Source organism: Eumetopias jubatus, unplaced genomic scaffold (assembly GCF_037043125.1).
Source record: "Eumetopias jubatus isolate StellerSeaLion01/CBP00866 unplaced genomic scaffold, mEumJub1_p1.0 scaffold_7, whole genome shotgun sequence".
Classification (NCBI taxonomy): Eukaryota; Metazoa; Chordata; class Mammalia; order Carnivora; family Otariidae; genus Eumetopias; species Eumetopias jubatus.
Window position 1 is genome coordinate 94934137 of NW_028274813.1, and position 27924 is coordinate 94962060.

At 38.2% G+C, this 27924-nt stretch overlaps 1 protein-coding gene and 1 pseudogene across 3 annotated transcripts in view; one reads left to right on the forward strand and one right to left on the reverse strand.

The window, feature by feature from the left end:
* The first annotated feature begins 386 nt into the window (after positions 1-386).
* The window catches only part of UNC13C (unc-13 homolog C), a 601702-nt gene continuing 574164 nt past the window's right edge, over positions 387-27924 (forward strand). For 2 of the 3 annotated variants that reach the window (XM_088025127.1, XM_028100274.2), the window contains exon 1: positions 390-3381. In XM_088025127.1, coding sequence (XP_087881253.1) covers positions 390-3381 — 2992 coding nt within the window. Of the gene's footprint in view, positions 3382-27924 lie in introns of all 3 variants that reach the window. The other variant, XM_028100275.2, reaches the window with a different exon arrangement.
* Positions 12134-12454, reverse strand: LOC114206460 (fatty acid-binding protein 5 pseudogene; annotated as a pseudogene).

A 27924-nucleotide genomic window follows, 5' to 3' on the forward strand; every position in this document is an offset into this window, starting at 1 on the left:
AATTCAGATATCCCCCTGCCCCCTCTGCAATTTTTCATACACTGTGTATCTTGAATACTTCTGAAAAATGTTAGAAATGGGATAAATCTAGAATTGAATTCTGATATTCATTTTAACCTTCCTTTCTTTTAGACACTCTGCGAAGTTATGTGGAAATGAGAGAGATTCATGAAACCCCTTCGCCAGGAGAGAATGTCTTCCATAATTGGAGCTTTGCTTCTGGTTTTCACAGGACATTGACACAGCAGTGGAGCCCTGGCTGCCCTGCCTGCTATTTTCAATAATTCACAGAACATCTGAACAGAGATGCTTGCCTTGGATTTACAGATTTTCATCCCAATACCTTGTTTACTTCTCTGGGGCAGAAAAGCTTGCACTAATTGCTCTCCATGGTGGCTAATCTTTTCAAGAGCCTGATTTTACCTTACATACATAAGCTTTGCAAAGGAATGTTTACAAAGAAATTGGGAAATACAACCAAAAAAAAAGAGAGTCATCAGCAGAAAAAGGATCAAGACTTTACTACTGCTGGCCAGACCAAAACCCCCAAATTTTCTAATACCTTAAAAAGCACTGTAAAGAAGATTGCAAAGTGTTCATCTACTCGTAACTTATCCACTGAAGAAGAAGAGGCTAATAAAGAGTTTTCCCTCTCACCAACATTCAGTTACCGAGTAGCTATTGCCAATGGCCTACAAAAGAATATTAATGTAACCAACAGTGATAATGAGGATCGGCTTCAAGAGTTATCTTCAATTGAGAGTTCCTATTCAGAATCACTCAATGAACTAAGGAGTAGTACAGAAAACCAGGCACAATCAACACACACAATGCCAGTTAGACGCAATAGAAAGAGTTCAAGCAGCCTAGCTCCCTCTGAGGGCAGCTCTGATGGAGAACGCACTCTACATAGCTTGAAACTAGGAGCGTTACGCAAACTGAGAAAATGGAAAAAGAGTCAGGAGTGTGTCTCATCAGATTCAGAGTTGAGCACAATGAAGAAAACCTGGGGAATAAGAAGTAAATCTTTGGACAGAACTGCACGAAACCCAAAGACAAATGCCCTGGAGCCAGGATTCAGTTCCTCTGGGTGCATTAGCCAAACACATGATGTCATGGAAATGATCTTTAAGGAACTTCAGGGTATAAGTCAGATTGAAACAGAACTTTCTGAACTACGAGGGCATGTCAACGCTCTTAAGCATTCCATCGATGAAATCTCCAGCAGTGTGGAGGTTGTACAAAGTGAAATTGAACAGCTTCGTACAGGGTTTGTCCAGTCTCGAAGGGAAACCAGAGACATCCATGATTATATTAAACACTTAGGTCATATGGGTAGCAAAGCAAGCCTGAGATTTCTAAATGTCCCTGAAGAAAGATTTGAATATGTTGAAAGTGTGGTATACCAAATTCTAATCGATAAAATGGGTTTCTCAGATGCACCGAATGCTATTAAAATCGAATTTGCTCAAAGGATAGGCCACCAGAGGGACTGCCCAAATGCAAAGCCTCGACCCATACTTGTGTACTTTGAAACCCCTCAGCAAAGGGATTCTGTCTTAAAAAAATCCTACAAACTCAAAGGAACAGGAATTGGAATCTCAACAGATATTCTTACTCATGACGTAAGAGAAAGAAAAGAGAGAGGGATACCGTCCTCCCAGACATATGAGAGCATGGATATAAAGCTGTCTACTCCAGAGCCCAAAAGCAAGAAGAACAATTGGCAGTCACCTGATGACAGTGATGGAGAACTGGAATCTGACCTCAATAGAAACAGTTATGCTGTGCTTTCCAAGTCAGAGTTTCCAACAAAAGGAAGTACTTCCAAGTCAAGTTCAAAATCACACAATGCTAGAGCCAAGAATAAAACTGCTAGTAGCAGCAGAATTTCAAATAAATCTGATTATGATAAAATTTCCTCACAATTGCCAGAATCAGATAATTTGGAAAAACAAACTACAACCCATTATGCAGATGCTACACCCCTCTGGCATTCACAGAGTGATTTTTTCACTGCTAAACTTAGTCGTTCTGAATCAGATTTTTCCAAATTATGTCAGTCCTACTCAGAGGATTTTTCAGAAAATCAGTTTTTCCCTAGAACTAATGGAAGCTCCCTCCTGTCATCTTCAGACCGGGAACTTTGGCAGAGGAAACAGGAGGACACACCCACCTTGTATGACAGTCTGCAGGATCAACATTTGAATGTGGCCGTTCAGGGTGTCCAAGGGCCGAGTGAAATTGAGAACACAGAAACTGTGGATAGTGGAATGAGTAATGGCATGGTGTGTGCATCTGGAGACCAAAGTCATTATAGCGATTCTCAGCTCTCTTTACACGAGGATCTTTCTCCATGGAAGGAATGGAATCAGGTAGAGCAAGGAGCTGACTTAGGTTTAGATTCATCCACCCAGGAAGCTTTTGACTATGACACAAACAGTCTATCTGATCAGCAACTAGATGTTTACAATAAAGACCTAGAAGACTTGGGAAAGTGCCACAGTGACCTTCAAGATGATTCTGAGAGCTATGATTTCACCCAAGATGACAACTCATCTCCATGCCCTGGGTTGGATAATGAACCACAAGGCCAATGGGTTGGCCGATATGATTCTTATCAGGAATCTAATTCTAATGAGCTGTACCAAAATCAAAACCAATTGCCCATGATGTATCGAAGTCAAAGTGAATTGCAAAGTGATGACTCAGAGGATGCCCCACCCAAATCTTGGCATAGTCGATTAAGCATTGACCTTTCTGATAAGGCTTTCAGCTTCCCAAAATTTGGATCTACATTACAGAGGGCTAAATCAGCCTTGGAAGTGGTATGGAACAAAAGCACACAGAGTCTCAGTGGGTATGAAGACAGTGGCTCTTCCTTAATGGGGAGATTTCGGACATTATCCCAATCAACTGCAAATGAATCAAGTACCACCCTTGACTCTGATGTCTACACTGAGCCTTTTTACTACAAAGCAGAGGATGAGGAGGACTATAGTGAACCAGTGGCTGATAATGAAACAGATTATGTTGAAGTGATGGAACAAGTCCTTGCTAAGCTGGAAAACAGGACTAGTATGACTGAAACAGATGAACAAATGCAGGTATATGATCACCCTTCATATGAAACACCCTATGAAACCCCACAAGATGAGGGTTATGATGGGCAGGGAGATGATGTGGTTAGTGAAGGGGGATTGAAACCATTAAATGAAACATCAGCTGAAATGGAAATAAAAGAAGATGAAAACCAAAACATCTCGGAACAGCCAGTGGAAATCACAAAGCCAAGGAGAATCCGTCCCTCTTTCAAAGAAGCAGCTTTAAAAGCCTATAAGAAGCAAATGGCAGAATTGGAAGAGAAGATCCTGGCTGGAGGTACTCATGTTTACATGCTACATTTTGAGCTAGTTGTATTTAAACATTGGGTGGTGCTTCTTTAGAGCATGTTTTGTGTTTACTCTTGGGGAAAAGAAGGTATTTACAAGAAATTTGTGTGTTTATTTTGAGAAGGGTATTATTTTACTCTGCTCCCCCTACAAGTTGAGCTTGATGATTTAAAATCAAAGTGTTTTCAAGTAGGTCATACTGAAAGGAGACCTACAGTCTGTGGATCAAGATTTCTCTGCTAGCATTGGTACAAACCCCACTTCATATTAACCAACTTTGTGGCATCAGTCATGAATAAAAGGGTGAGTAAAGTCAAAGAGCAGCCTGAGATTATTCTTTGGTTCTATTAGGTTTATAGGGATGAGGAAAATGGTGTAGTTAATCTTAAAGAATTAGGAAAGATGGACCCCCAGACTTACCCCTCCCTTTCCCATCGAATCTATAGTTTGGAGCCTTCCGGTAGGAAGAGGTGAGTTTGCACAACCAACCCTAACTAGTCCCATGGAGGACGACTGCCTCCCTTACTGCTTATTGATACAGCTGAGGGAGTACAATAGAGCCAAAACCCTAGGCCATGCCTGAATGGTCATGAGTCACTCTTTGAGTCAATATTGAGTAGAGTTAAATTCCCCTTTAAAGAGTGGATTGGAAGTCTCTCTCCCCTTATGAAAATGAAAAGAGTACCTTATTCAACAATTTTACTTGATTTTCTGGGGGAACAATTTTGGATCACCCATGTGTGAAAATTAGCCACTTAAAAATGAAAACTTTTTTTTTTTACTTTTTATTTTCAATTAGACTTCACCCCACTTACCCTGATCCCTTACCATTTACTTTATTTGCATGCTTATAACTTCATATCTCTGGGATAGTTTGATATTATCTCAGTTGTAATGAATTATATATTTTAAAGTTTTCCTTATTTATGGCATTATAATCTTTAACTGAAGTATTTACATAATATTTCATAAAGGTATATATTTATGTGATCAACTGGTGCTTGCCATTATGAAATAATATAACAATTTCTGCAGCCAGTACCTGATTATAGCATCTTTGTCTTGAACAAAATTGTAATCAGACACTCTTCCAAACTGGTCATTTTCTCATTGGTATGGCTAGATTCTTGAATAATCAGAAAACTTTATTGTTAAACTGTTTCAGGCCCTAAGGTTATTGAAATAACAATTAAGATTATCTGCTCTAAAAAAAAATCTGTCTGTATAAAACAACACACCCTATGTAATTAAAGAATAACCTAAGTCAAAGGGATCTTGGGTGCACTGGCTGTGACTTTGTTGTTGTTTTCAGGAGGCAATTCTCAACTATATTTAGAACCAATGTGAAAGTGCAGAGTAGTCAAAATTTTATGGAAATAATAATTCATATTGGAATAATAGCTATCTTTAAGAGTGATGTTTAATAGTTAGATATCTTTATTACTGAAACTCAGTTAATAGGATAAAGGCCAGCAATTTGCCATTGTATTTTATTTGCTGTGGATTCAGAGAAGTCTACTCAAGAGCATATTAAGACTAACGAGTGTGTCTGTTGTGATGTAATAGATGTTTTAATGCCAAGTGGTTAAAGTATCTGAAATATTAGGCAGTATTATAAAAATTACAAAACTATACATTTCAGAAAAAAAGGGATCTTCATTAACTTTTAAAAATTCTAAAATAGCAAACATCTACAAAATAGATTGCTATTGGTAATGACCCTTCAAGTAGTTAACAGCCTTAGTCATCCAGTGGCACTTATCCTTAGAGAACAGAAATACACTTAGTTAACTACACATCACCAACTAAAATAGGTAAAACAACATTGTACAATATACCTGACATACTAGCCCTGGCTACTGAGGACCTAGACCCCCCTCCACCATCTTGGAGCTTGGCTTGTTATCCTTGAGCCAGCTTTGAATGGAATCTGTTGGGGATCATCTATCCTAGAGGAAATCAGACACACATCCTTAAGATGCTCTTTGGTTGCTTGAAAGGCACCAGATTGACTACCCAGGAGGCTGCAGTAGCCTAGATTTTAAAGGCCATCTTTTCTCCCTTTGGCAGGAGTCAGGCAGTTGTCTCCCTCCTGTGCCACCAATATGCCTCAGGAGTAAGGGCAGCCAAAGAAGGGCATTTTTCAGGCCCCTTCACTGCTCAGAGCATCCCAATGAGGTGCCAATCGTCATGATGGATTTTGTGCCCAAGGCCATCTGCTTACTGGGCTTTGGGCAGATGCCAACAGATTTTTCTCTCCATGACTACCTAGTCATCATTAGGTAGCAGTGTTATATTTTCTCCATTACTAATCTGGCAAGATTCGACTGTAGAGCTCTTGCTGTAAAACTCCATGGGATGCTGTTTCCCTGATAGAGATTTATGGAATTATAAACTCATAAATGTAAATTATTTCAACTTTTGTCTTCAGGGGTCTGGTAAAGAGGAATTCTAAAGACCCCAATATTTAAACATATGGATATTTGGTCATACTGTTTTTGAGAACCTTCACCTTGAATAGCATGCCAGTGGGAAAGAAATTTTGGAGCATGTGTAGCCAGAACGCCATGAGGTCATATTCTTCCCTTGTTGCTGAACCCTGCTGCGTGGTGCCTTTTGTGTAGCTGGCCTGAACCACACACCATGATAGTGACTCGGATCCCCCACCTCCAGCCCTGCACCACCCGTCAACTGGAATTAACTGTTGTCTCTTCTGAATTCCCAGGTACATGTCTCTTATGGCACTGGCTTCCACCTTACATAAGGACAGTTCATGCACATTTCTCATTTGCTCTTCTAAAGTAATCTAGAGATGAGAGGTTTGTCTTCTTTTTTCATTTGCACTGTGCCTAGATCAGTGCTTTATACAGAGTTGGCTTTGAGTTCATACGTGTTGGATTAAACCCTGAGTCAAGGGGAATAGGATACTAAATAAAAATAATAAAAAATACCACAGGCTTCAAAGTTAAGTCAAAATCTAAACTGTGGATTTAATTGCTAAGACTATGACTTTACCTTTTGAGAGTTCAGAAGTATGGTTAGAAATAAAATATTATTATTATTATATTATAGTACGTTCTAAAATTTGAGTATAGTGGACACATTAGTTTCAGGTGTACAACAGAATGATCTGACAAGTCTATCCATTATGCTACGTTCACCACAGCGTAGCTACCACCTGTCACCGTACAATGCGCTTACAGTACCATTGACTGTGTTCCCAATTTTGTTCAAGACAAAGATGCTGTGCCTTTTATTTCCATGACTTATTCATTCCATAACTGGAAACTGATATCTCCCACTCCCCTTCACTCATTTTGTCTATTCCTCCATCCCTCTCCCCTCTGGTGAACATCAGTTTGTTCTCTGTATTTGTAGGTCTGGTTCTGCTGTTTGTTTATTCATTTTTTTTTAGATTCCCTTAGGAGTGGAATCCTATGGTATTTGTCTTTCTCAGTCTGACTTATTTCACTAAGCATAGTACCCTCTAGGTCTATCCTCCTTGTCACAAATGGCAAGATCTCATCTTTTTTTTTTATGGCTGCATAATATTCGTGTGTGCATGCACCAACACACACCCCACATCTTCTTTATCCATTCATCAATCTATGGACCCTTAGCGTGCTTCCATTTATTGACTATTATAAATAACGTTGCAATAAGCAGAGAGGTGCATATATCTTTTTGAATTAGTTAAAGCCTATTATTGAGTACTACTATAGACTAGATATTGTCCAGGCAGTTTCTCTGTTTTTATTTTTACTTCTTACAATACCACTATGAATTTGATTCCATGATTATTCCATTTTAAAGGTGAGGAAACTGAGATGCTGGTAACTTGCATAGCTTAATGTCTTACAGGTAGGAAGGGGTGGATCTAGAGTTAAATAGATGGTTATTTTGGTTATTTAGAGCAGCCATATGCTTACTCACTTCAGAGATTGTTTATTCATGTTTTAAGGTGAAAAAACATGAAAAAGGGGCAGCATTAGCTACAGGCTTTTACAACTAAAGGGTTTTCTTTAAAAAACAGTAATAATACAAAAGGTACTAAGGTTTTGATATAAAATAGTTCATTCTCAGTTTTTCTGCTTTGAGTCCCTGGTACATCTTACAAATCAAGGCTTGTAGAGCCCAATAAATACCGTACAGTAGCAGCCCGAAGGATGATGTATTTGAAGTCTGAGTGTATTTGACCTGGAGTTAGAGTCTAACATCAGTTTGAAGTAAATTTTCTTTAGCAGAACAAAAATCTTGTTTTGTTTTGAAATGCCATTCCCAGGCTGTCTATGGATTCTGAAAGAGACGGTGACATCTGTAATTAGCATAATTAATGATATTTTTACCGTGGTGTGCATTTTGTTTTCTAGTAGTTGTAGAACTTTGTGGAAATACTTTGGCTTCCAACAGATATGACGTTGAATGTAAAATGTTTTCCTAAAGTTGAGACTTCATTACATTAGACCAGTGCTTCCTAGTCTGGCCAATTGTTGGAATCATCTGGGGAGCTTTTGTAGTACTTGTTGTTCCCAACAAGAGTTGTTGTAAAACTATTAATTATTAGGATCCTGTCACTAAATGTTTTGATTTTGTGGTTCTGTATTGGGGCCCATGGATCTTTATTCAAAACTGTATGTGTTATTGATGGGTTATATGTGCCTTTGTAGATAACACACACACACACACACATACACACACTCACACATGTAAAATCCAGAAAATTCCAAAGGAAAAAGTAAAATTAACAACTTCTATTCTTCAGAGAAGAATAGAAAGATAGAAGAATAGAAAGATAATTTGTTTCTGACACTCTGTAAACACACATACATTTCCTTTATTTTTAAATTTAACATAAATGGTCTTACATTTCATATATTCGTGTTGTTCTGCACCTTGCTTTTTTCACATAATATATATTTGAAAGATCTTATTATATGATTACCTGCTGTATTATTTTTAGTGACACAGAGATCTCCATCATAGTTATTGCATAATTTATTGACTCAGTGCCCTACCATTGAACAGCGAAGTTTCTTACAAACTCATAAACAATGCAGACTTATTAGCTGCCTTTGAGCAAATGAGATAACATGTATAAATTCCTAGTTGTGAAAATTACTCGGTCAGTGGATTTCCTCCAGCTTTGGAGAGTTAGGATCTCAGGAATTCTAGGTCAATTCATAGCACCTATCATAACTGTAAATTTATACTTATGTATATAATTATTTAGTTGTTGTAAATCTCTGCCACTAGACTAGCTGGTAGAGTCAATGAGTGAATTTTTCTTTCTGTTGCTATTGTAATGCTAGAGCTGAGATCAATGACATAAATACTCAATAAATTTTTTTGGCTAGATAAATATATGCCAGTCTATTCCCTATGTTGCTGGGCTACCTAGTTCCACATCTGGTGGAGAACTCATAAAATTCAAATACACTTCAATTGTTTATCTTTCAATCAAAAGGACATTTTAAAATTATACATATTTTAACATAATACAATAGGCAAAGCATGACTGAGAATGAAAGCATGACTTCCTTCTTTAGCTCATTCACATCTGGGAGAAGGCTAGATGATGATGTAACCTATACATCTACAAAAACTTAGTTGAATTTACTTAAATTCCAGACTTAATGTTTAAAAAGAATAAATATTTCAACTAAGTTTTGGGGCTTTGCTGGCCCAAATCTATCAAGAGGTGCCTCTCAAACTTTAGGGTCCAGGTCAGGAGGGATGAGGTCTGCCTTTTTAAATATGCTCCGTAGGTACTTCTGATGCAGGTGATCATTAGAACACATTTAAAGAGTGCTACTCAACACTGTGTAGCAAATACTCCACCTGCCCAAGTAGAGTTGTTTTAGCTCTTCTTTTCAAATTAGAAGAGACAGAATCAGTTGTAAGGAAACACAGGAATAATTTTCATAACTTAAAAACAAATACAGAATGATTTCCTAGTTCTCCGGAGCAGTACATTTATGAAAAGATTTTGGTGGTATCTATACATTAAAGCGCAGGAAAGCAATAGATGTATTCCTTGAAAGGTGTGTGTAAACTGAAAATTTTAGAAATTATCTATTTCAGAGACTCTAGGAGAATTTGTTTCATTATTATTGTTATTATTAGTATTAGTAGTACATCTTTACTCAAAGTAAGCATCACAGTACTGGTCAGAGTAGAAGACAACCCATTTGTCAAATGTTCCGTTAAAATGCAATGCATAGCAATAAACTTTCGACTTTAGAATTACCTATAATATAAAGTGATTGTTTCAGTTCTTGAAATAAACTATGATGTAGGAAGGAGACTTGTGAAGAGTGAAGTGGCCAAGGGCCCCTAGAGGCAGCAGAAACAGCTAGCATCTCTACTTCTTGCTAAACACAAAACCCAAATGAACAGGGGGTAATTCTTCTCTATCCTTTTAGGATGCAGGAGTGGAACTCAAAGAACATTTGAGAAGGGAGATGGATAATAATGATGGTGTGTATAAGGAGATTAGTTCCAAGTGGAGCCAAAAGTTTTCTTCTGTTTTTCTTTTCCTTGTTCCTTTTCTTTCCTTTTTTCTTCTTTCTTTCTTTCTTTCTTTTTTCTTTCTTTCTTTCTTTCTTTCTTTCTTTCTTTCTTTCTTTCTTTCTTTCTTTCTTTCTTTCTTTCTTTCTTTCTTTCTTTCTTTCTTTCTTTCTTTCTTTCTTTCTTTCTTTCTTTCTTTCTTTCTTTCTTTCTTTCTTTCTTTCTTTCTTTCTTTTTCTTTCTTTCTTTCTTTCCCTTTCCTTTCTTTTCTTTTCTTTTGTTTTATTTTTATTTTTATTTTTTTAAGTGAAGCCAAAGGTTTCAAAGTATATTCTGGTGTGAGAGAGAACTAAGAGAAAGAGTAGAAAACCAATACATATTTAATGCCTTTCTAACAGATTCAGTTCTAGAAATTTTAAGAACATACTTAATTCTCACTATAATCTTGGAAAGATATTATATATATTCACATATATTGTATATATACATATGTATATATATATATATAATCTCCACACTTTAAAAATGAGTTGACTGAGTCTCAGAGAAGCAAAAGCAGATCCATGTCATACAGCTAATAAACGTGTTGATGGAATTCAATGTACGTCTGACAGAATCCAAACTCTGATGCTATTTCTGTGACATCCCATTGCAAGTCTTATCATGAAAGGGCATGGCCCATATGCTTCATCGTCAGCCAGTTTTGTGTAATTGCTGTAGTAGTGATCTCTGTTAACACAAAATGAGTAATAATGATTTGGGCTAAGAGGTAGTATCTCATTTTTCGGAAGTTTAGAAATCTGGAAGGGTGACATTTGTCACCTTAAAAGACTTTATTAGGAGTAAAGAGGTGCTAATAACAGTAGTTTTTGAGGAATGAAACCATTTTATAGAAGGCAGGGGAGAAATTCACAGGGATACATAAAAGCCATCTATTAACCGTAACAATAAAAATGGAGAGTTCAAAGATTTTATTTATTTATAATTATTAATGGCTCCCAAACTGTGTACCTGGAACACTTATCTTTGTAGAAAAGTTAAAAACAGAACACATTTTTAAAGAAAATATTAACTGACAATGAAATGTGGTGACTTCCAGATTATATTAGGAGACTGCAGTGCAAATTTCCAAATTCCAGAGATTCAGAGTGTTATGTCAAAATCTCAGATAAATAGGTTTTTCTTTGTTTGTTTCTACTAATGGCATTGTCTGTGTTTTCCTGCAAGTTCAAAAAGAGAGTTATATTCTATAGAAATTATGACTCATTTGTGAACCTTCTGCATGGAATGAAATAGACTCTGAACCTGATGTAAGATACAGTAAAGTATAGCCTATCAGTTGTTATTGATTAGATCAAAATGGGAGATGCTAGGACCTGGAATAAATGTACCCATTGAGGTAATTCAGGATCTGAAGCTCAGGAGCAAGTGAGGGGAAGAAGTCCAATGTGGCAGAGAAGATCTGCCACTTGGAGATAATATTTTATCTGGTGATAATATTTTGGGTAATGGGTGACTACTAAACCATCTGAGAGTCTAACTGTGTGTGTCAGTTAAGGAGGAGAGAACCGCTGGGAGCCAAGAGTATTGAGGACTGAGGTGAGCAGGAATTTGCCTCTGGCTGAGAGGGCCTCGGTTAGAATTAGGTGTTTCTCTTCCAGATTCTATGTGCTTACCTACTGCCAGCCTAGTTTAGGATTTTGGAAATTAAATGTTGGAATTCAACTGTAGAAGATGGAGACCTGAGGTGGCAAAATGTTGATTTACCTGACAGCACTGATTTGTCAGCAGACCTATAATTACCAACTATTCTCTCAAATCATAGGCTAGCACTCAAGCTATTAGATCATTCTCCCATTTCACATAATATTACAGGCAACATGATTATCCAGGTGTCATGTCTATGTAACTTGTGATAAAAGAAATTGTTGACTACATGTAACAGTGGCAACAATAAATGACAGATTGAATATGATCTTATTTCTCAGAGATGTAGGTTAAGCTTCCCCTTTTCTTTTCTTTCTTTTTTTTTTTTTTGGCATAGCACAAATTTATTTACTGACCAAAGGGGTGATCTAAATTAAATCAACACTTTGAAATAGATGCATGTAAAATGTTTGTGATAAAGATAATTGAACACAGTAATGAAAAAAAAAGCAGTGTGGAGATTTGCTCATTGAACTGAGCTTGTTCGTCCTCACAGCTAATTCCTGTCCACAATGATGATGGAATTTTTACCCTACTTTTTCATAGACATGAGTACAGGTGACATTATTCATGATGCATTCCATCACTAATTTCCCATTTTCCAATTTTCTTGTGATTGTGCTTTCCTTCCCATTCCATTCCTGATGTTGAACCAACGCGACGTCTGTGAAGTTGCAGACAGTCTCAGTTTTTCTGCCATCAGCTGTAGTTTCTTCAAACTTCTCTCCCAGGTTACATGAAAACTGTATTGTTTTCAAAGTGCTCTCAGTTTTTATGGTGAGGTTTTTGCCGTCAGAAGAGATGACACAATCTGGTTTGGCCATTGCACCCGCTTTTTGCAGAGCCATTCCCACTCTTCCTTCATGTATTCGTCAAAGCCTTTGCTTTCCACTAAGTGCCATCTTCCTACCAGCTGCTGAATGGTGGCCATGGTGGGCGCAGGCCAAGCTTCCCCTTTTCTTAATGTCTTTTCTGATGCTTAGTGATGTCTTGTGGAAAGCCCATGGTTTAGTTGTCTATATCCGTTCTTTAGTGATTGTAGTTAAAGATACACACACTCATGGACAGCCACACACACAGAAAATATGAATTCACTGTTTGCTTGACATGGGTACTTCTGAGGGAAACCAACAGGAAATTCCCAAGTTGGTCATCATTCCTTTTGCATTTTCTAAACACATAAAGCAATTTTAATCATTTTAAAAGTTAACTATCACATATAGTTAATCCTTTTAAAACATCAATGAGATAGACTATAGCCTACCTCCTCAAGTCTCTCACCTCAAGGTAATTAGCCATAGTTATGTAGATTGTAAAACCAGCAAGTGATGGGACCAGGTATCAACGCAGGACTTCTGTATCCTACTCTGGTACTCTTTGCACAACAACACGTTCTTAGCTACTTGCACACATTTATGCTTCTTTCTCCTGGACATTAGAGCATCTGGTCTGTAAAAACTTCTGGGGCTATGTCAAGGTATTTCTCCCTGGTTCCTACAGTTAGTTGTTCTTAGATTTTAGAATGCATAAAAATCACCCGGAAGTACTTGGTTAAAAATGTAAGTTATTTGGTCCAATCTCCAGTTGGTCCCAATGCAGGATGATCCATGAATCACATTAAGAAATGCTTAATGGCTAATAGTTAATAGATCCTAAGTGCTCTTCTGCCTTCATTCTTTCTTGAGTGATTTCATTTGCTCCTTTGGCTTGAGTTCCCATCTGTGTGCTGATGGTTCTAAATCAGTATCTTTGGGCTAACTCTCCAAGCCTGTATGCATTTATATACATTTATTCTTCCTATCATGAATTCACCCACTAGTGAACTCATTCTTTAGTAAATACAGAATTGCCTGGCTGGGCATTGGGATAAAGTGGTGACTGATCTTTTTTGGTCTTTGTTAAGTGGGTGAGATGAATTTAAACTCAAAAAAATTACACAAATATATCATTTTGTTAAGAGAGCATATTCTAGTTTGGAGTTTAGAGAAGACTTCCTATAGTAAATGATATTTGATTTGAGATCTGAAGATTAAATATACTGAACTAAGCTAAGAGAAAGGAAAAAGAGCATTCCAGGCAGAGGAAATAGCATTGACAAGGGTCCTAAGGCAGAAGATGTCTTGACATATTTGAGGAACCTAAAGAAAGCCAGGTGTGGCTCACATACATCAAGCAAGGCAGACAATGGTGTGACACAAATCTGGTATAGTAAACAGAGGCCGGATTTTTCTGAGTCTTGTGGATCACTTGGGGAACTGGTTGTTTTTTCTCTTAGTAACCCATGGAACGCCATGAAAGGGATTACTATAATGAGTTGTAGGACTTCCATCAAATGGGGTATCTCTCAAGCCTCCTGCCTAGCACTGAACTCTTTTCTTCCTCTGTCTCCTGATCCTGCTTCTCCTCCTGTCTCAATAATGATACCACGATCCTCTTGTTTGCTCAGATCAGAAAGTCATCCTCTTTAGCTCCTTCCTTGTCACACTGTAGTGGACATTTGCTTCTTTTCTGGCCACCCACAATCTGAATTCCTTTCTTATTGGTGTTCCTGAGTGTGTGAGCCCTTTGGGGGGCAAGAGTGCCCTGTATCTCACTGCAGAAGCTGAGGGAGCTGGAACTTCCTTCTCCCCATGCCCAGGAGCCTTGGCTTGAGCACATGACTCAGAACTGGCTGATGGGAAGCTTCTGCCAAGGACTTTGAGTTTGAATCCATCAGTTCACAAATCCTGACACTTTTGCCACATAATTATCTCTCAAATACCGTTCTTTTGGTCTCCATTGTCTCCATCCTTGTTCTAGCAACTGCCATCTCTTGTGTGGACTATATTAGAGCTTCCTAATTAGTCTTTCCGTCTCTTTGTCCTGTTACCCCTGCCCCGTCCCCTGGTCTGTCATCTCTGTGCATCCAGAGACACATCCAAATCTACAAAACTACAAGAAGAAGTCATTGTGGTTACTTTTAGGATGAAGTCCAAACAACCAGTGAACCCATTGTGTTGAAGATGCCTGTTTGCTTACTGTCCTCCTCACACGAGTCTATAAGCTCACAGGAAGCAGGGGCTGTGCCATATACCCTGGCATCTCTTAGGATGCCCACTGTGACCAGCAATGAGACAGCAGAACATTGTGGTTAGGAGCATGGGCTCTGGAGTCAGCCTACAATTGTGCAATCTTAAAGCAAGTTGTTTAATCTCTCTGTGACTCACTTTCCTCACTGAGAAAATGAAGAGATCCTAAGAGTATCTCTGTGTGATAATAAAACAAAAATAAGATGGACTTTCCAGCTGAACCAGTAGGTAATCAGTAGAGAGCCAGTCTACCTAAGAAGCATAAAGACTTCTTCCTCTGATCTTAAATAATTTCTGAGAAACATGAGCCAGAAGCCAAAGGCTACAATTACCTTCCTATGTATTTTTTAACTGAACTAAAATTACCATCCAGAATGCATTTTGGGAAGTGATCAATTATGTGATTATTTTTGTGGTTTGAATCCTTGAAAGACTCTGGGCACAAGCTGCTCCACACAGTATTAATAGCTAGTTATTGATGTTTTCATGAAACACAAAAACATGCAACTGCTTGAACTCCCTGGCTTGTTAACTGCTTTGCCTTGGGGCAGCTTCAACAAAGAGAACCAAGTAAGTCCATCAACATTTATTGAGTGCTTAGAAGTGTGATGAGCTCAAGATTAGGGCCCTGGGAAGAGAGAAAACACAGGATGCAAAGACATAGATTCTTTCCTTGATGAGGTTACAGTCTCATTCAGGGCAATTCAACATTATTTCTTAAGCTAACTGTTGTGAGAAGCACTGTGGTTTATAACCAAATATTACTATTAAATTGTTTATTTAAAAAAATACTGATTAGCATGTACCTGAATGTATACTGTCTGGGGCATCATAGAAGAGTAGACACAGAAAAGATAATTTATAACTAAATGACTAATGACAATTACTTTTTAATTAGTAATTATTATTTACTTTATAGCTATTAGTTATTACTACTAATAAGCTTAGAATATATAAAGGAGTCATAACATTAAAAATAATAACTGACATTTATTCAACCCAAACTATATATTAGAGGTAAGCACTGTGTGTGTGCACTTATTCAGTTGAAATCTCCTCACACGCTTGAGAGGTATGGCAGACATCTTTGGAACTCCGGGTCACCCTCCTGAGCCTTCTTCTCATTTTAGCCTCATCCTTCACTGATAGCCTCCCACCTTATCAGGTGCCTTCAGTCTTTCGGATTTCTGAGTTGAAGTCATCCTCACGTTCAGGGATTCCCTCAGCAACCCTCAACAAGGGTGTTCAGTGGTTATTAGGTAAATGCCGCAGACATCCACTCTGTAGGAGACGACACCTCTGGAGGTCCTGACTGAGTCAAGTCCCAATTGTCTACAGTGGCAGCCTCAGTAAGGCACCCTTACGTTGTTGTCTCCTCCTCCTCTGTGTCATTCTCCCTGCTCCTCATTCCTGCTTTCAGATCACCTCCCAAAGAAACTTCCTATCCTCATGTCTTTGCCCCAACTTCTACTGGGGGAACCCAAACCAAGACCCGAGGTCAAGAGTATTTATATCTTCATTTTATCAATGGGATGACAGAGCCTTGGCCCATTGAGCTGAGTGTCACTTACCTAGCTGACTCACCTTAAGCAGAACCAGGGTTTGAACATCTGCTCTTCATTACTACCCAGCCTTTTGTGAACAATATAAAGGTACCTGTGAAAAAGGCCTAACTAATCACAGTAAGAATGCCTAGGTTTGAGGGGCCTTAAAACTGCTCTCAGGGCAGTGAGGTGAATTGGGTTAGAAATTATCGTTAGTGACAGTAATAAGTGATCAAAAACACTTCTGTATTCATTGAAAAACATCAGGGCTTGGGGCGCCTGGGTGGCTCAGTCGTTAAGCGTCTGCCTTCGGCTCAGGTCATGATCCCAGGGTCTTGGGATCGAGCCCCGCATCGGGCTCCCTGCTTGGCGGGAAGCCTTGCTTCTCCCTCTCCCTCTCCCACTCCCGCTGCTTGTGTTCCCTCTCTCTCTGTGTCTTTCTCTGTCAAATAAATGAATAAAATCTTTAAAAAAAAATAAAAACATCAGGGCAAAACTGTGTAGAAGTCAGCAGGGCTTCCATCATCCACACCCTCCCCTGGCTCCCCCAATCTCCCAATGTCCTGAGCTGGCAGTGCTGTATCTTCTGATGATTAAGGTGTCCTGTGGCCACCTGCTCTCTGCTTCATCCTCTCCTGCCCTTCTCAACATTCCTTTGTACAATGACTCTGATATTTATTGTTATTGATTTTCAGTTAATAAGCTGTATCTCCTGGGAGAGTTTGCATGTTTATGCCTTTTCTGTTACACAATAGCAGGTTTTTCTGCTGAGGAAGGCATTTTAGGCAGTGGCAAACAGGTTGGGTATAGTTTTTGGATAGCAGAGCTTGTCCAGATATCCTGAAATCATGCCCCTTTAGCAACTAAGCACACATAAGGCTGGGTTTGAATGAAATAATCTTTGAACAACTTGAAGGTTCTACATTTTGAGGTGGAAGGACTGATCAAAAGAAAGGGAAAGAAACAGCATTCTTTCTGGCCATGTCCTTGGGAGGGACACAAGTATGTGTGTTTACCTGTGTGAATGTGCATGTGTGCATAATGACCTAACTGTACAAGACTCTGGGCAAATGGTATTCATTGATGACTTTTATAGACAATATAGAAATAAGGATCAAATACAGTAAAGGATCAGAATCTGGCTGCATAAAATTAACCATGATCACAGTCAAATATGTTCTCTGCCTCCCATGGTCACATTATTTTTAAAACAAAAATTTAAACAAAACTAATTTTTGCATCTCATTCATGAACTTTGTCCTAAATTTTGCTTGTTACAACACCAAATTATTACACAAGTGCTTGATCCTTATGGCCTGCTGCATGGGTAACTCATTTTCTGCCCACAACTTAAACAATTAGTGAAGTATTAATTAGAAGGATTTCCTTTTCTTATGGAAAAGACTATGTCTTAAAGCCTGAGGAAGAGTTACATCAAATTTATGGTTCAGGGTCTGATGATTGCTTTGTGCTGACTAGTATTATTGAGTTATGAATGTATTCATTTATTTCTGTAATTTGATTCTGTTGGTGGCTTTGATTTCTCTGGCATTGTTCAATGTGAGTATACATGATTTAGAAAGAAAAGTAGTTTGTGGGGAAGGGAGTCATTTCGATGTCAAGGTAAATCAAATCACATTGATAAGAAAACAGTTTGATTACAAGACTGAATAAACATGAGGAATGCTTGGACAAGCCTAGAAGAGAACTCTTCAGAGAAACTTTGTCCACCCTGTTGTCCTTCCCCATTGCGTTGGGGGATGATTACTCAGGTTTGAAGTGTAAATAACTTTTAGGGAATTGTTTGTCATATTCCTGTGGCACAAGGTATCTAATGTTTTAGAAACTCAGACTCTTAAAGTTCAACAGCAGAAAACAAAGGAAAGCATTTGGATTTATGTGGCATTTCTTAGTCTCATGGGTTTCTAGGCTATCAGGAACCTTTTAAATCATTTAGGCCACTTCTGTCATTTAACAGTTGAGGGAAATGAGGGTCTAGAGGTCAACTGGCTTTTTTTTTTTTTTTGGTCCCAGATTGCACAGTAATTGTGCTCAAGAACTTAGAAACTGGTTCTCCTCATATAGTCGATTGTAAAACTACACACTGAATTGCAATAGAAGGATGCTGCTGGTCAAACGGCTGTTCCCTCAATGATAGCATAGATGCAATGAATGACTAATCCCCTCAGAGCCCACTACCTAATTTATAGAAATACAAATGCAAAAATGCTCAATGCACTTATATTTACCAATATTAGAATGAAAATCTGAATATACAAAAAATAAAAATAGAAGGAAATGTTAAAACATTTTTGAATGAGGTTAGAGAAACATCATTACTTTTGATATATCCTAATTCCTGATTTTCTCTATTAGGTGATAAGAAAAATGATTCTTTCGATCACCGTTCTAACTTTATGTCATTGTCATTGAATTTTGGGGCTGGAATGGCTGGACTGGGTCTTGCAGATTTTGAGTACAGATGTTCCCAAGCCCAGACGTGTGCCAGCATCACCTGGGTGTATTTTACAAAGGTTCTAGGCTCTCAGTCCTGAGGATTCTGATTTATGGGTCGGGAGAAGGACCTGGGGATTTGTATTGCCACTAGGATTCCCTAAGGTTCTGAAGACCACCCAACTTGGAAAAGTAATCCAATTCCCTTGTTTCACAGATGAGAAAAGCTTAAAACCCAGATATTATATGCCTGGGTCTTTTTTGGGGGATGGCAGCTCAGCACATTGAGTGATGGGAGAGGGAGAACCAGCATCTTTAGGAAGTTGATCCAAGCTTCAACTTCGTGAAAGCTCTCACACTGAGCTGCTTGAACACATGTAACCTATATGTCCCTTTATTGTTCATTTTTTTGGGCTAGAAAAAGCATGTAACAGGAATGAGCTCTCTAATAAAATCCCCCATTATATATAGTGCAGTGTCATGGTAGAATCATTGAATTAGTTCCACTCCATGGGGAGAGCCAGAGGGAGGAGAGAGGCAGGTAGGGGGAAAGAGAAATTTAAATAGTGCCAGTGATGCTTCTTGCCAATTCATTCAAAGAGCTTTTGCCCCTGAGTAGACTTCTCTGGCTTGCTCTCTGCCCCAGGAGGCTGACCTGTGTCTACTGCATCCAGTCTCCTTTGCCAGCAGGCTTCTGGTCAGGTTTGCAGGAGGTGAGATGGAGGAAGGGAAAGGAGGTCAGGGTATCTCTTCTCACTTTCTGTTTTGGAGCCTTAGCTCTGGCTTGCGGTGTCTGTCTGGTTCATGGCTGTGTCAGCCACCACAGCAGCTCTCCCCGAGCACTGGGCACACTGTTTCTTCCCCTTTGTCCTTAATTAATCCCCAGGCACAGTAACCATGTCCCACAATATCTAGACTCTAGGACCTTATCATCCCCTTTTTGTTCCCTTAACCCAGCTCTCATTCTGTAATTGGTCCTCTTCTTCTTCATTTGAGCCACTGGCATTAATTCTGCTTCCTGCAGGCACTTAGATTAATGCAAGAGGGGAACAGAATTATTTAGTCATTCTAAAGTTCCTGTATAGTGCCAGTATCTCCTTGAACCAACAGTGATTTACCTTTAAGAATACAATGATGGGAAATTCTCCTTTGCACAATTACTCAATTTGCATTGCACATTACATTTTATCATTTTGAGTACATATTTTTAAAAAGATTTTATTTATTTATTTGAGAGAGAGAGCATGAGTGGGGGGTAGGAGAGGCAGAGGGAGAGGGTGAGGGAGAAGCAGACTCCCCGCTGAGCAGAGAGCCTGACGTAGCTTGATCCTAGGACCCTGGGATCACAACCTGAGCCAAAGGCAGATGCTTTACTGACTGAGCCACACAGGTGCCCCTTGAATGTACAAATTTGTTGACACAAAAGTGTGCACACTATACTGTGTGAACTATTTAAGATGTTTTCAAAGGTGATTTGATTACAGAGGATTTCCTCCTTAGACATTGACTTCAGAACCTCCTTCCATGGTTAAGTACAACTTCAGTGTACATATCATAACAAAATTTAAGACTGGGAGGGAGATCATAGAGTGGGAGAACCAAAGTAGAAAAAAATTCAATTGATCTAACTCCATAACGTACACTTTACTGTGTTCCAGAAGTCTGAAACAAACCCTTCAAAGTACCTCACAGAAGAATATAAGTTGGTACAACCACTTTTAAGGACAATTCGGCAATATCTACCAAAGTTTTAAATAGATGTATCCTTCCATTTTTTTTCCTTTTTTGAATGATGCTTTGAATATACACATTTAAGACTTTGTCTCCACATTGTCCTATGTAACACAGTATACAACCTAAACATCCATTGCCACATGTAACTTAGTATATAACCTAAACATTCAGTGTCATATGAAACACAGTATATAGGTTAAAGATCCATCAAAGGAGACTTGTTAAAAATGTATAATGTATTCAGACAATGGGTTAGTCTCCTGACCTTGTAAAGAATGAGAACTATCTAGATGCTTGAGATATATTAAGGTGAAAAAACTCTAAGATGCATACAGCATGTTGTGTCAGCCTATTTGTGAAATATATCCCTACTTTTTTTTCTTTTTTTAAACATAAGTATGTATTTTTTATATAATAAAACAAACCATATGCCATGGTGGTGCTGGTGAGAACTTAGAGACATTTACTGCTAATTAACTGACTTCATAGGAACTCATTATCTCCAATTAAGAGTACCTCTGTGTGGGGAGCCCCCTTCAAATTCCACTCCCTGATTCCAAACACTTTAAATCTAAAACCCATTGCTGGGTGCCTGCCCCTTTGTCACTAGGGAGTGGACTCAAGCTCTGACTTCATTTACAGAGAAATTCCTGTGTGCCCTATCACTTGGGAATGTGGAAGCTGATTTCTGCAGGTGATAAAGTTTTCATCATCCAAAATGTCAGCGACACAAAGGAGAATGTAGGAGAGTATTATGCCAGGAAGTGGGGAGAGTTCAGAACAACAGGACAAAACTCCAAAAGCCCGAGCAACTCACAGAGAGGTTTCACACAGAGGAAAGGTGTTAAATCAAAGAGAGCAGGGTTTACATTTTTAGATGAAGCCATTGGCTGCCAGAAAGAGATTGAAAAGATGAATATATGGTCATAAATTCCTCTATCTTAAAAGGCAGTTTGGGTAGTAATACTTCAGCGATTTTGTAGGCTGGCCATCTGGGACTTGAGGTTGCAATGAATTATTGCCATGCTAGGGGCTTGCAAGCCAAGTTGAGAGGTTTGTTTCCAGACCACGACCCCTTTCCTTTCCAGGGACACTTGTCTCTATATACGTTCAGTCTTTTATTCATTCCCGAAGAAACTTTGAACCCTAACCATTTGTCTCTAAATGCTAAGTGAATAGTGTTAGAACACTTACAAGGGAAGTCATGGGAATGTCTTGTATAAATTGGACAGCTATCTTTTAAAGTGAACACTACATCCAAAAACAGTCCAAACTAATTTCTAATGTTAGAAGTCAGGTTAGTGGTTACTCTGTCATATAGACAATCTGGTACTATATTTCTAATGTATAGGGATGCTAGCATAATTAATAAATTATAAACTAATTTCAATGTATAATTGAATTAAAAGTTGCTATTGCTACAATCAATTGATGCTAAAATAGCAAAATAATTATTGACATTTTCTGATTGCTTACCCAATGGCAAGCATTGTCAATATCCTTTTGGATATATATATATATATATATTTGCACAATGATCAAATGAGGAAAATACAATTGTTACCTTCATTTTATAGCTGAGGAAGGCAGGGAATAGAGAGTTTAAACTACTTGCCTAGAGCACATTATGAAGAAACTCAGAGTGGAACACCGTGGTCTTTTTGGCTCTAAAACACTTTTATCCACTTCACTGCAGTGTCTAAAAACACAACTACTATTGAAAGGGAAACCTGAAAAATTATGGGAATGCTAAAAAGAGCCACCAGTACTCAAAATAGCTGGAAAAGGTGATGTTAAACTTGAGCCAGTGATTCGGCTTTTAAGAAGCATTCCAGGCTTAGAAAGCACAGAGAGTACTGGGACAGGTCTCTGCTGAATGCTAGCCCCTTTGGTTAGCCTGAGCAATATAAAATACATCACATTGAGTCTTCACACTGAGCTCAATTTCTTGGCAATTCTGCCTTTCATGGGGGTGGAGTGGTCTGTTTCTGGTGACCTAAGTAAAGTAAGGGCGGAAGGCTCATTAGCTTAGTGAGTCTCTTTCCTGTACCCAGGATCCTCTGATCTGAGTCATTGGAGTTTTTCCAAGTTTGTGTGGTCATAGAAATTCAGAAGTAAAAGAACTTTGAAGTTCTTCACTTTGTTCTGGTCTTCTCACATGTCACATCACCACTGGTACAAGTATATTTAGGGAGCACATCCAGCATTTGTTTCACTTGTGGTTTTTTTGTGTGTCCTATTAATATTTTTTCCAAAAAAACTGATATACGTTTATTGTATAAAATTTGACAAATGCAAGAAAATCTCAATTCTTTTACCAATAATGTGAAGTATAAAAATGAGCCAGTTTGTGTGTGTGTGTGTTTATGTTTGAGGACAACTTTTGAGCAAGAAAATTCTTTTTACATGTATTGTTTTAAAACTAATATTCAATTTATTAGTTACAAATTTTTTAAAACAGAGTTTTCTTGTACTTTTGTGTTAAACCTGTATATCTTATTCTATTTATAGATGTAGTAAAATTTTAAAAATCACTTGTTAAAATCAAGGGGGTTTTGAATTAATGTTATCTTCCATTTGCAAATGAGGTTAACTATATAATTGTAAATGTTTAAAATTTAATTTATACATTAAAATATTTAGTTTTCTCTTTGGGCATTTTAATTGACTGATAAACAGAACCTTCCCAAGTGGTTAAGTAGTTTTTTAAAAGAATAAGTTAAACTTATAAATAAGGTGAATATTAAGTTCTCTTACACATTCCAACGATGTTTAGAAACTTAACTAAATTCTTGGGGCACCTGGGTGGCTCAGTGGGTTAAGTGTCTGACGCTTGGTTTCTGCTGAGGTCATGATCTCAGGGTCCTGGAATCTAGCTCCTAGTCAGGCTCTGCGCTCAACGGGGAGTCCCTCTCTCTTATGCTCCTCCCCCCCCCACTCACACTCTCTCTCTCACTCTCTCTGTCTCTTTCTGAAGTAAATAAATAAAAATCTTAAAAAAAGGAAACTTAACTAAATTCTCTTTGAATAACTAAGATCACAAGTCCAAAATCAATTAATTATGTTTAAATTTAGAATCCTGAGGCTTATATGTTAGCTTAATAAATTAAATTGTTTTAAATATTTCTAATAGTTTACTAAATACAGTTTCCACTTTTACAAATGCATTTTCCTAAACTTAACACATTTTTTTCTAATTATGGATTTGATTTATCATCTCCATGCTAAATTTTAAACATTCCTGTTTAAGGCCAGTTAAGATTACAAATCAGTGGGCAATTTGGGGCGTGGATGCAGTATTTGATTCTCCCTGTGTCCCTTACCTACACACTGACCTGCTTGTTACAGTTGCTATAATAACAGAGACTCTGTGTCCTTTAGAGGACACTGGAATCTCCTGGGTTCAGACTACTGTTATGTAATATTTCTGTCTACCCCTGTTGAGCTCCTTTATAATTCTCTTCATGACTTGCCTCGTGTTTCACACTTGCTTGATTCTCTTAATACATTTTAATGTTTTCCCATCTAGCCCAAAACACTTTTTCTTTGTATGCCATCGAATATTTCACACACATATGTAATACATTTGTAATCTCATTTAACTCTATTGCTCTTTTGTATTGTTGAAATTCTGCATTCTTTCCAATATTGTTCCCGACTGGCAAAGCCACAATGAGCTAGAATGGCATGACATTGGATACTGTATGTCCCTCCGGTCTTTGGCTCCACAGGCATCACACTGAAGTCAAGCTAATGACAGTAAGAAAAAAATAATCACCACCTAGAATCCCTCCATAGACATTGCCACTGTTGACTTTGAGCACATTGCCTTCCAGGATTCCTGTGGTTAAAGTGTTTCAGGGCTCAGTTCTTGGACTCTTTTTTTTTTCTACTTACACTTGCTTTTTAAGCATCCCATTCAGTTCACCAATTTTAAATGCCACATATATGCTGATGACAGCCTTTTTTATATCTCCTACTACAGACCTCTTTCCCAAACTCTACACTGTTTTGATCCTACTGTTACTTGACTACTAGAATCTAAGTAGAATTTAGTCTAGAATCTAATTCCTTCTCACATATCCGCTGTCAGCTATGCTCATGCCTACTTGTGTGCCTCCATCATCTCTAGTTACTGCAGTGGCCTCCAAACTGACCTCCTTGCTTCTGCTTTGACCCTCACTAGTGGCCAGCAAGAGGCTCTTAATCTTAGAGTACATCACATCATCTTCTGCTAAAAACTTTGCAATGGCCCTTTGTTTTACTCTGGATCAGACCCAATACCCGTACAGTGGCCCTATGTCATCTTTTCCCATTACCTCTCCAAACTCTTTCCCTGCTGCTGAGCCCCTCACTTGCTCTGTTTTAGCCACACTGGATTCTTCCTCTAGTTCACCTGGGGCACTCCTGCCTCGGGGTATGATACAGGCTTGTCTTCTCACACCTTAAGACAAAGTGAATGCAATGAGTTTATTTTAAATGTCATGCCAGGTTAACACTGTGTGGAAGAGAGGAAATGAGTCAGAGATGGGAAGGAAGTCAATAAAGGGTATGCTACTGCTGGGGTCAAATGGATCCAACCCCTCTGAATAACTTCAGAACCTCACTACTTCATGCATGGGCTATAAACCAGCAGCATTGGCATCACCCAGGAGTTCGTTAAAATGAGAACCTCAGATTCTACTCTAGACCTACTGGATCAGAATCTGCATTTGAACAAGGACTCTCATGATGCATATGTCCTAATTGATGTCTGAGAAACATGGCTCTAGGAACTGATGCAGAACATGTCTCAGAGTTATCCCGCTGAAGAGCAGGGAAACCGGGGGTGTTTGTTCATCAGCTCCTTGGTTGTCATTGGTCGAGCCCTAATTTCAGAGCCATTCATTTCCAGATTGTCTCATGTGCTGACTGAGCATGCTACAGAACCTCTGTGCGAGCTGTGCTGTAGCCTGAAATGCTCTTCCGTCAGGTATTCCCTTGGCTAACTCTTCCACCTCCTCTTAGTCTTTGCTCAAATCTTACTCTCAGTGAGCTTTTCTCTATTTAATTTTGTGACCGGCATGCACCAACCTGGAATTCCCATTTTCCATTGTTCTATTCTTCCCTTTAAAAAATAATTCAAAAAACTCAATTGTACTTATCTTGCTAATTCACTGTATAATCCATTTCCGTCCTATGTTCAATGTTTGCCTGCACTACTAGAAAGTTAGCTTCATCACAGCAGGGAATTTTGTCTCTTTTGCTTGATTATTTCAATAAATACATTTCTGTATTTTTAAGTATAAAGAAGATAGTAGTAGACATAAAATTTTACATTCTGCATTTTGTTGGGCATTGTATCATAAATATTTCTCACATCATGAAAACTCTTAGTAAATGTCATTTTTATTGGCTGTCAAATATTCCATTGTTTCTATAAATTGTAATTAAACATTCTTTTTTGTTGTTTGTATTTCTTGTTTTGTTTTTATTTAAACGGTCTTATAATGTTTGGCATTTAGGTTGTTTACTATTTTCTTTGAATGATTATAAAGAATGCTGTCATGAGCTTCTCTGTGCATAATCTGTTTCATTAGAAATATTATTTCTTTAGAACAGATTCTTAGAGGTCAGAATATTGAGACAAAGGCTAAAAATAACTGTCAGGACTTTTGAAAAATACATACAAAGTTTCTTAACCTCTAACCAACAATGAATGAATATACACGAATTGCCATACCCTTTCCATCAACCTGAGGCAGCCTAGCATAGTGGAGCCCATGTCTGGAGATAAACTGGCTTGGCTTGAATGTCAGTCATAAGCCAGTTCCCTGACTTACTAGTTGTGTGACTTTGGACAAGTTACTTAACTTATCTGTGCCTCACTTTCTTCATTTGTTAAGTGGAAATGATGAAAACAGTATTACTTACCAAATAGGATTATTGTGAGGATGAAATGACTTAGTGTAGGTGACACACTTAGATGAGTAGCTGGTACAAGATAACCACTACGTAGCCATTAGCTAGTATTTTATCGAGCCCTTTGTAAACTGGGCAAGTGGATGAAGGGTACTTTGTTTTTGCCTTATGTGTGTTTTGAACTTGCATCCTGAAGAAGGTGAAAGTTTTTCTTTATATTTGGCATTTATATTTTCTCTTTTGAGAATTTTACGTTCTCCTACCATTTTCTTATTGTTTACATAGGAAAGATATTATTCGGGGCAAATATTTTCCTAACTAAATATTTGCTGTTCAGTTGTTTATGTTTGATATCTATACATTGTATATGTTATATGGTAATATATTAATATTTTCCTTTATCATATCTTCATTTTTAAGTGTAGAAGATTTTCCTTATTCAGAAATCAGAGAGATGATTGCCTACATTTTAGATTTTATTGGTATCATTATTGGTTTATTTTTTGATTCTTTTATCTTCCTAAAATGTATTTCAGTGTTTCTTAGGGACTAAATTCTAACTTGGCTTTTATTTCCAAATTAGTCTACTATTTCTGAGGAAATTTGAGTAAGAACAGAAAAAATCGGGCCAATTCTCTAATTCTGGCACCAGAAGCTGTGGTGACTTAAACTTTCATAGGAGGGCTCTTTTTCAGCATTTTCACAAGAGTCCTCCCATGCTCCCCAGAGTTGCTGTGCAAAATCTCCCGTAACATTGCTAACTAGCAGGGGGATTAACTCTGACTTTCTCATAGTTGAGAGTTTTAACTTGAGGCTGCATTCTGAAAGAGTCTATGGAACAAGCGTTCTCAAATGCACACAAAACATCTGGCTTCATATGAATAATTTGATGCCATCAGTCACAAGAGGCTGTTGCTGGGCACAATTCTGGGTAATAGAATGTTTCTAGCACTTCATCCCTATTGAAGCTTGTCTGTCCAGGAAGTGTAGTGCTGTCACTGGTGAAAGGGATTATTTGGTAAGATTTATGGAGACTTTAATGTTTCAAAACCTGGTTCTGTACTTTTCAATTTAGTATGACACAGTTGGAGCTTGCCATTATAAGAAATCACCATACTACAGATTCAGACTTTTGAGTCCTAGATCCAAATAATTGCTAGAAAAATGTTTCTTATTTTCTTAAAACTTTCACTACTGTTAGAAAAAGTTGAATGAAAAAACATTGGAACTTACTGATAAATCATGAACTTATCATTGAAAAGGCAAATCTATAGGTGAAGCCTTTTTTTTTTTTAAAGATTTTATTTATTTATTTGAGAGAGAGAGAATGAGAGATAGCACGAGAGGGAAGAGGGTCAGAGGGAGAAGCACACTCCCTGCCGAGCAGGGAGCCCGATGCGGGACTCGATCCTGGGACTCCAGGATCATGACCTGAGCCGAAGGCAGTCGCTTAACCAACTGAGTCACCCAGGCGCCCCTGTAGGTGAAGCCTTAACTATGATTTTTCACCGGTGACATATGAGGATGCCCATTTTGTCAGAGCCTCGTCATCAGGGTGTGCTGTCAGACATAGTTTTTGCCAATCCACAGGTATGACTTATTTCCTTGTCATTTTAA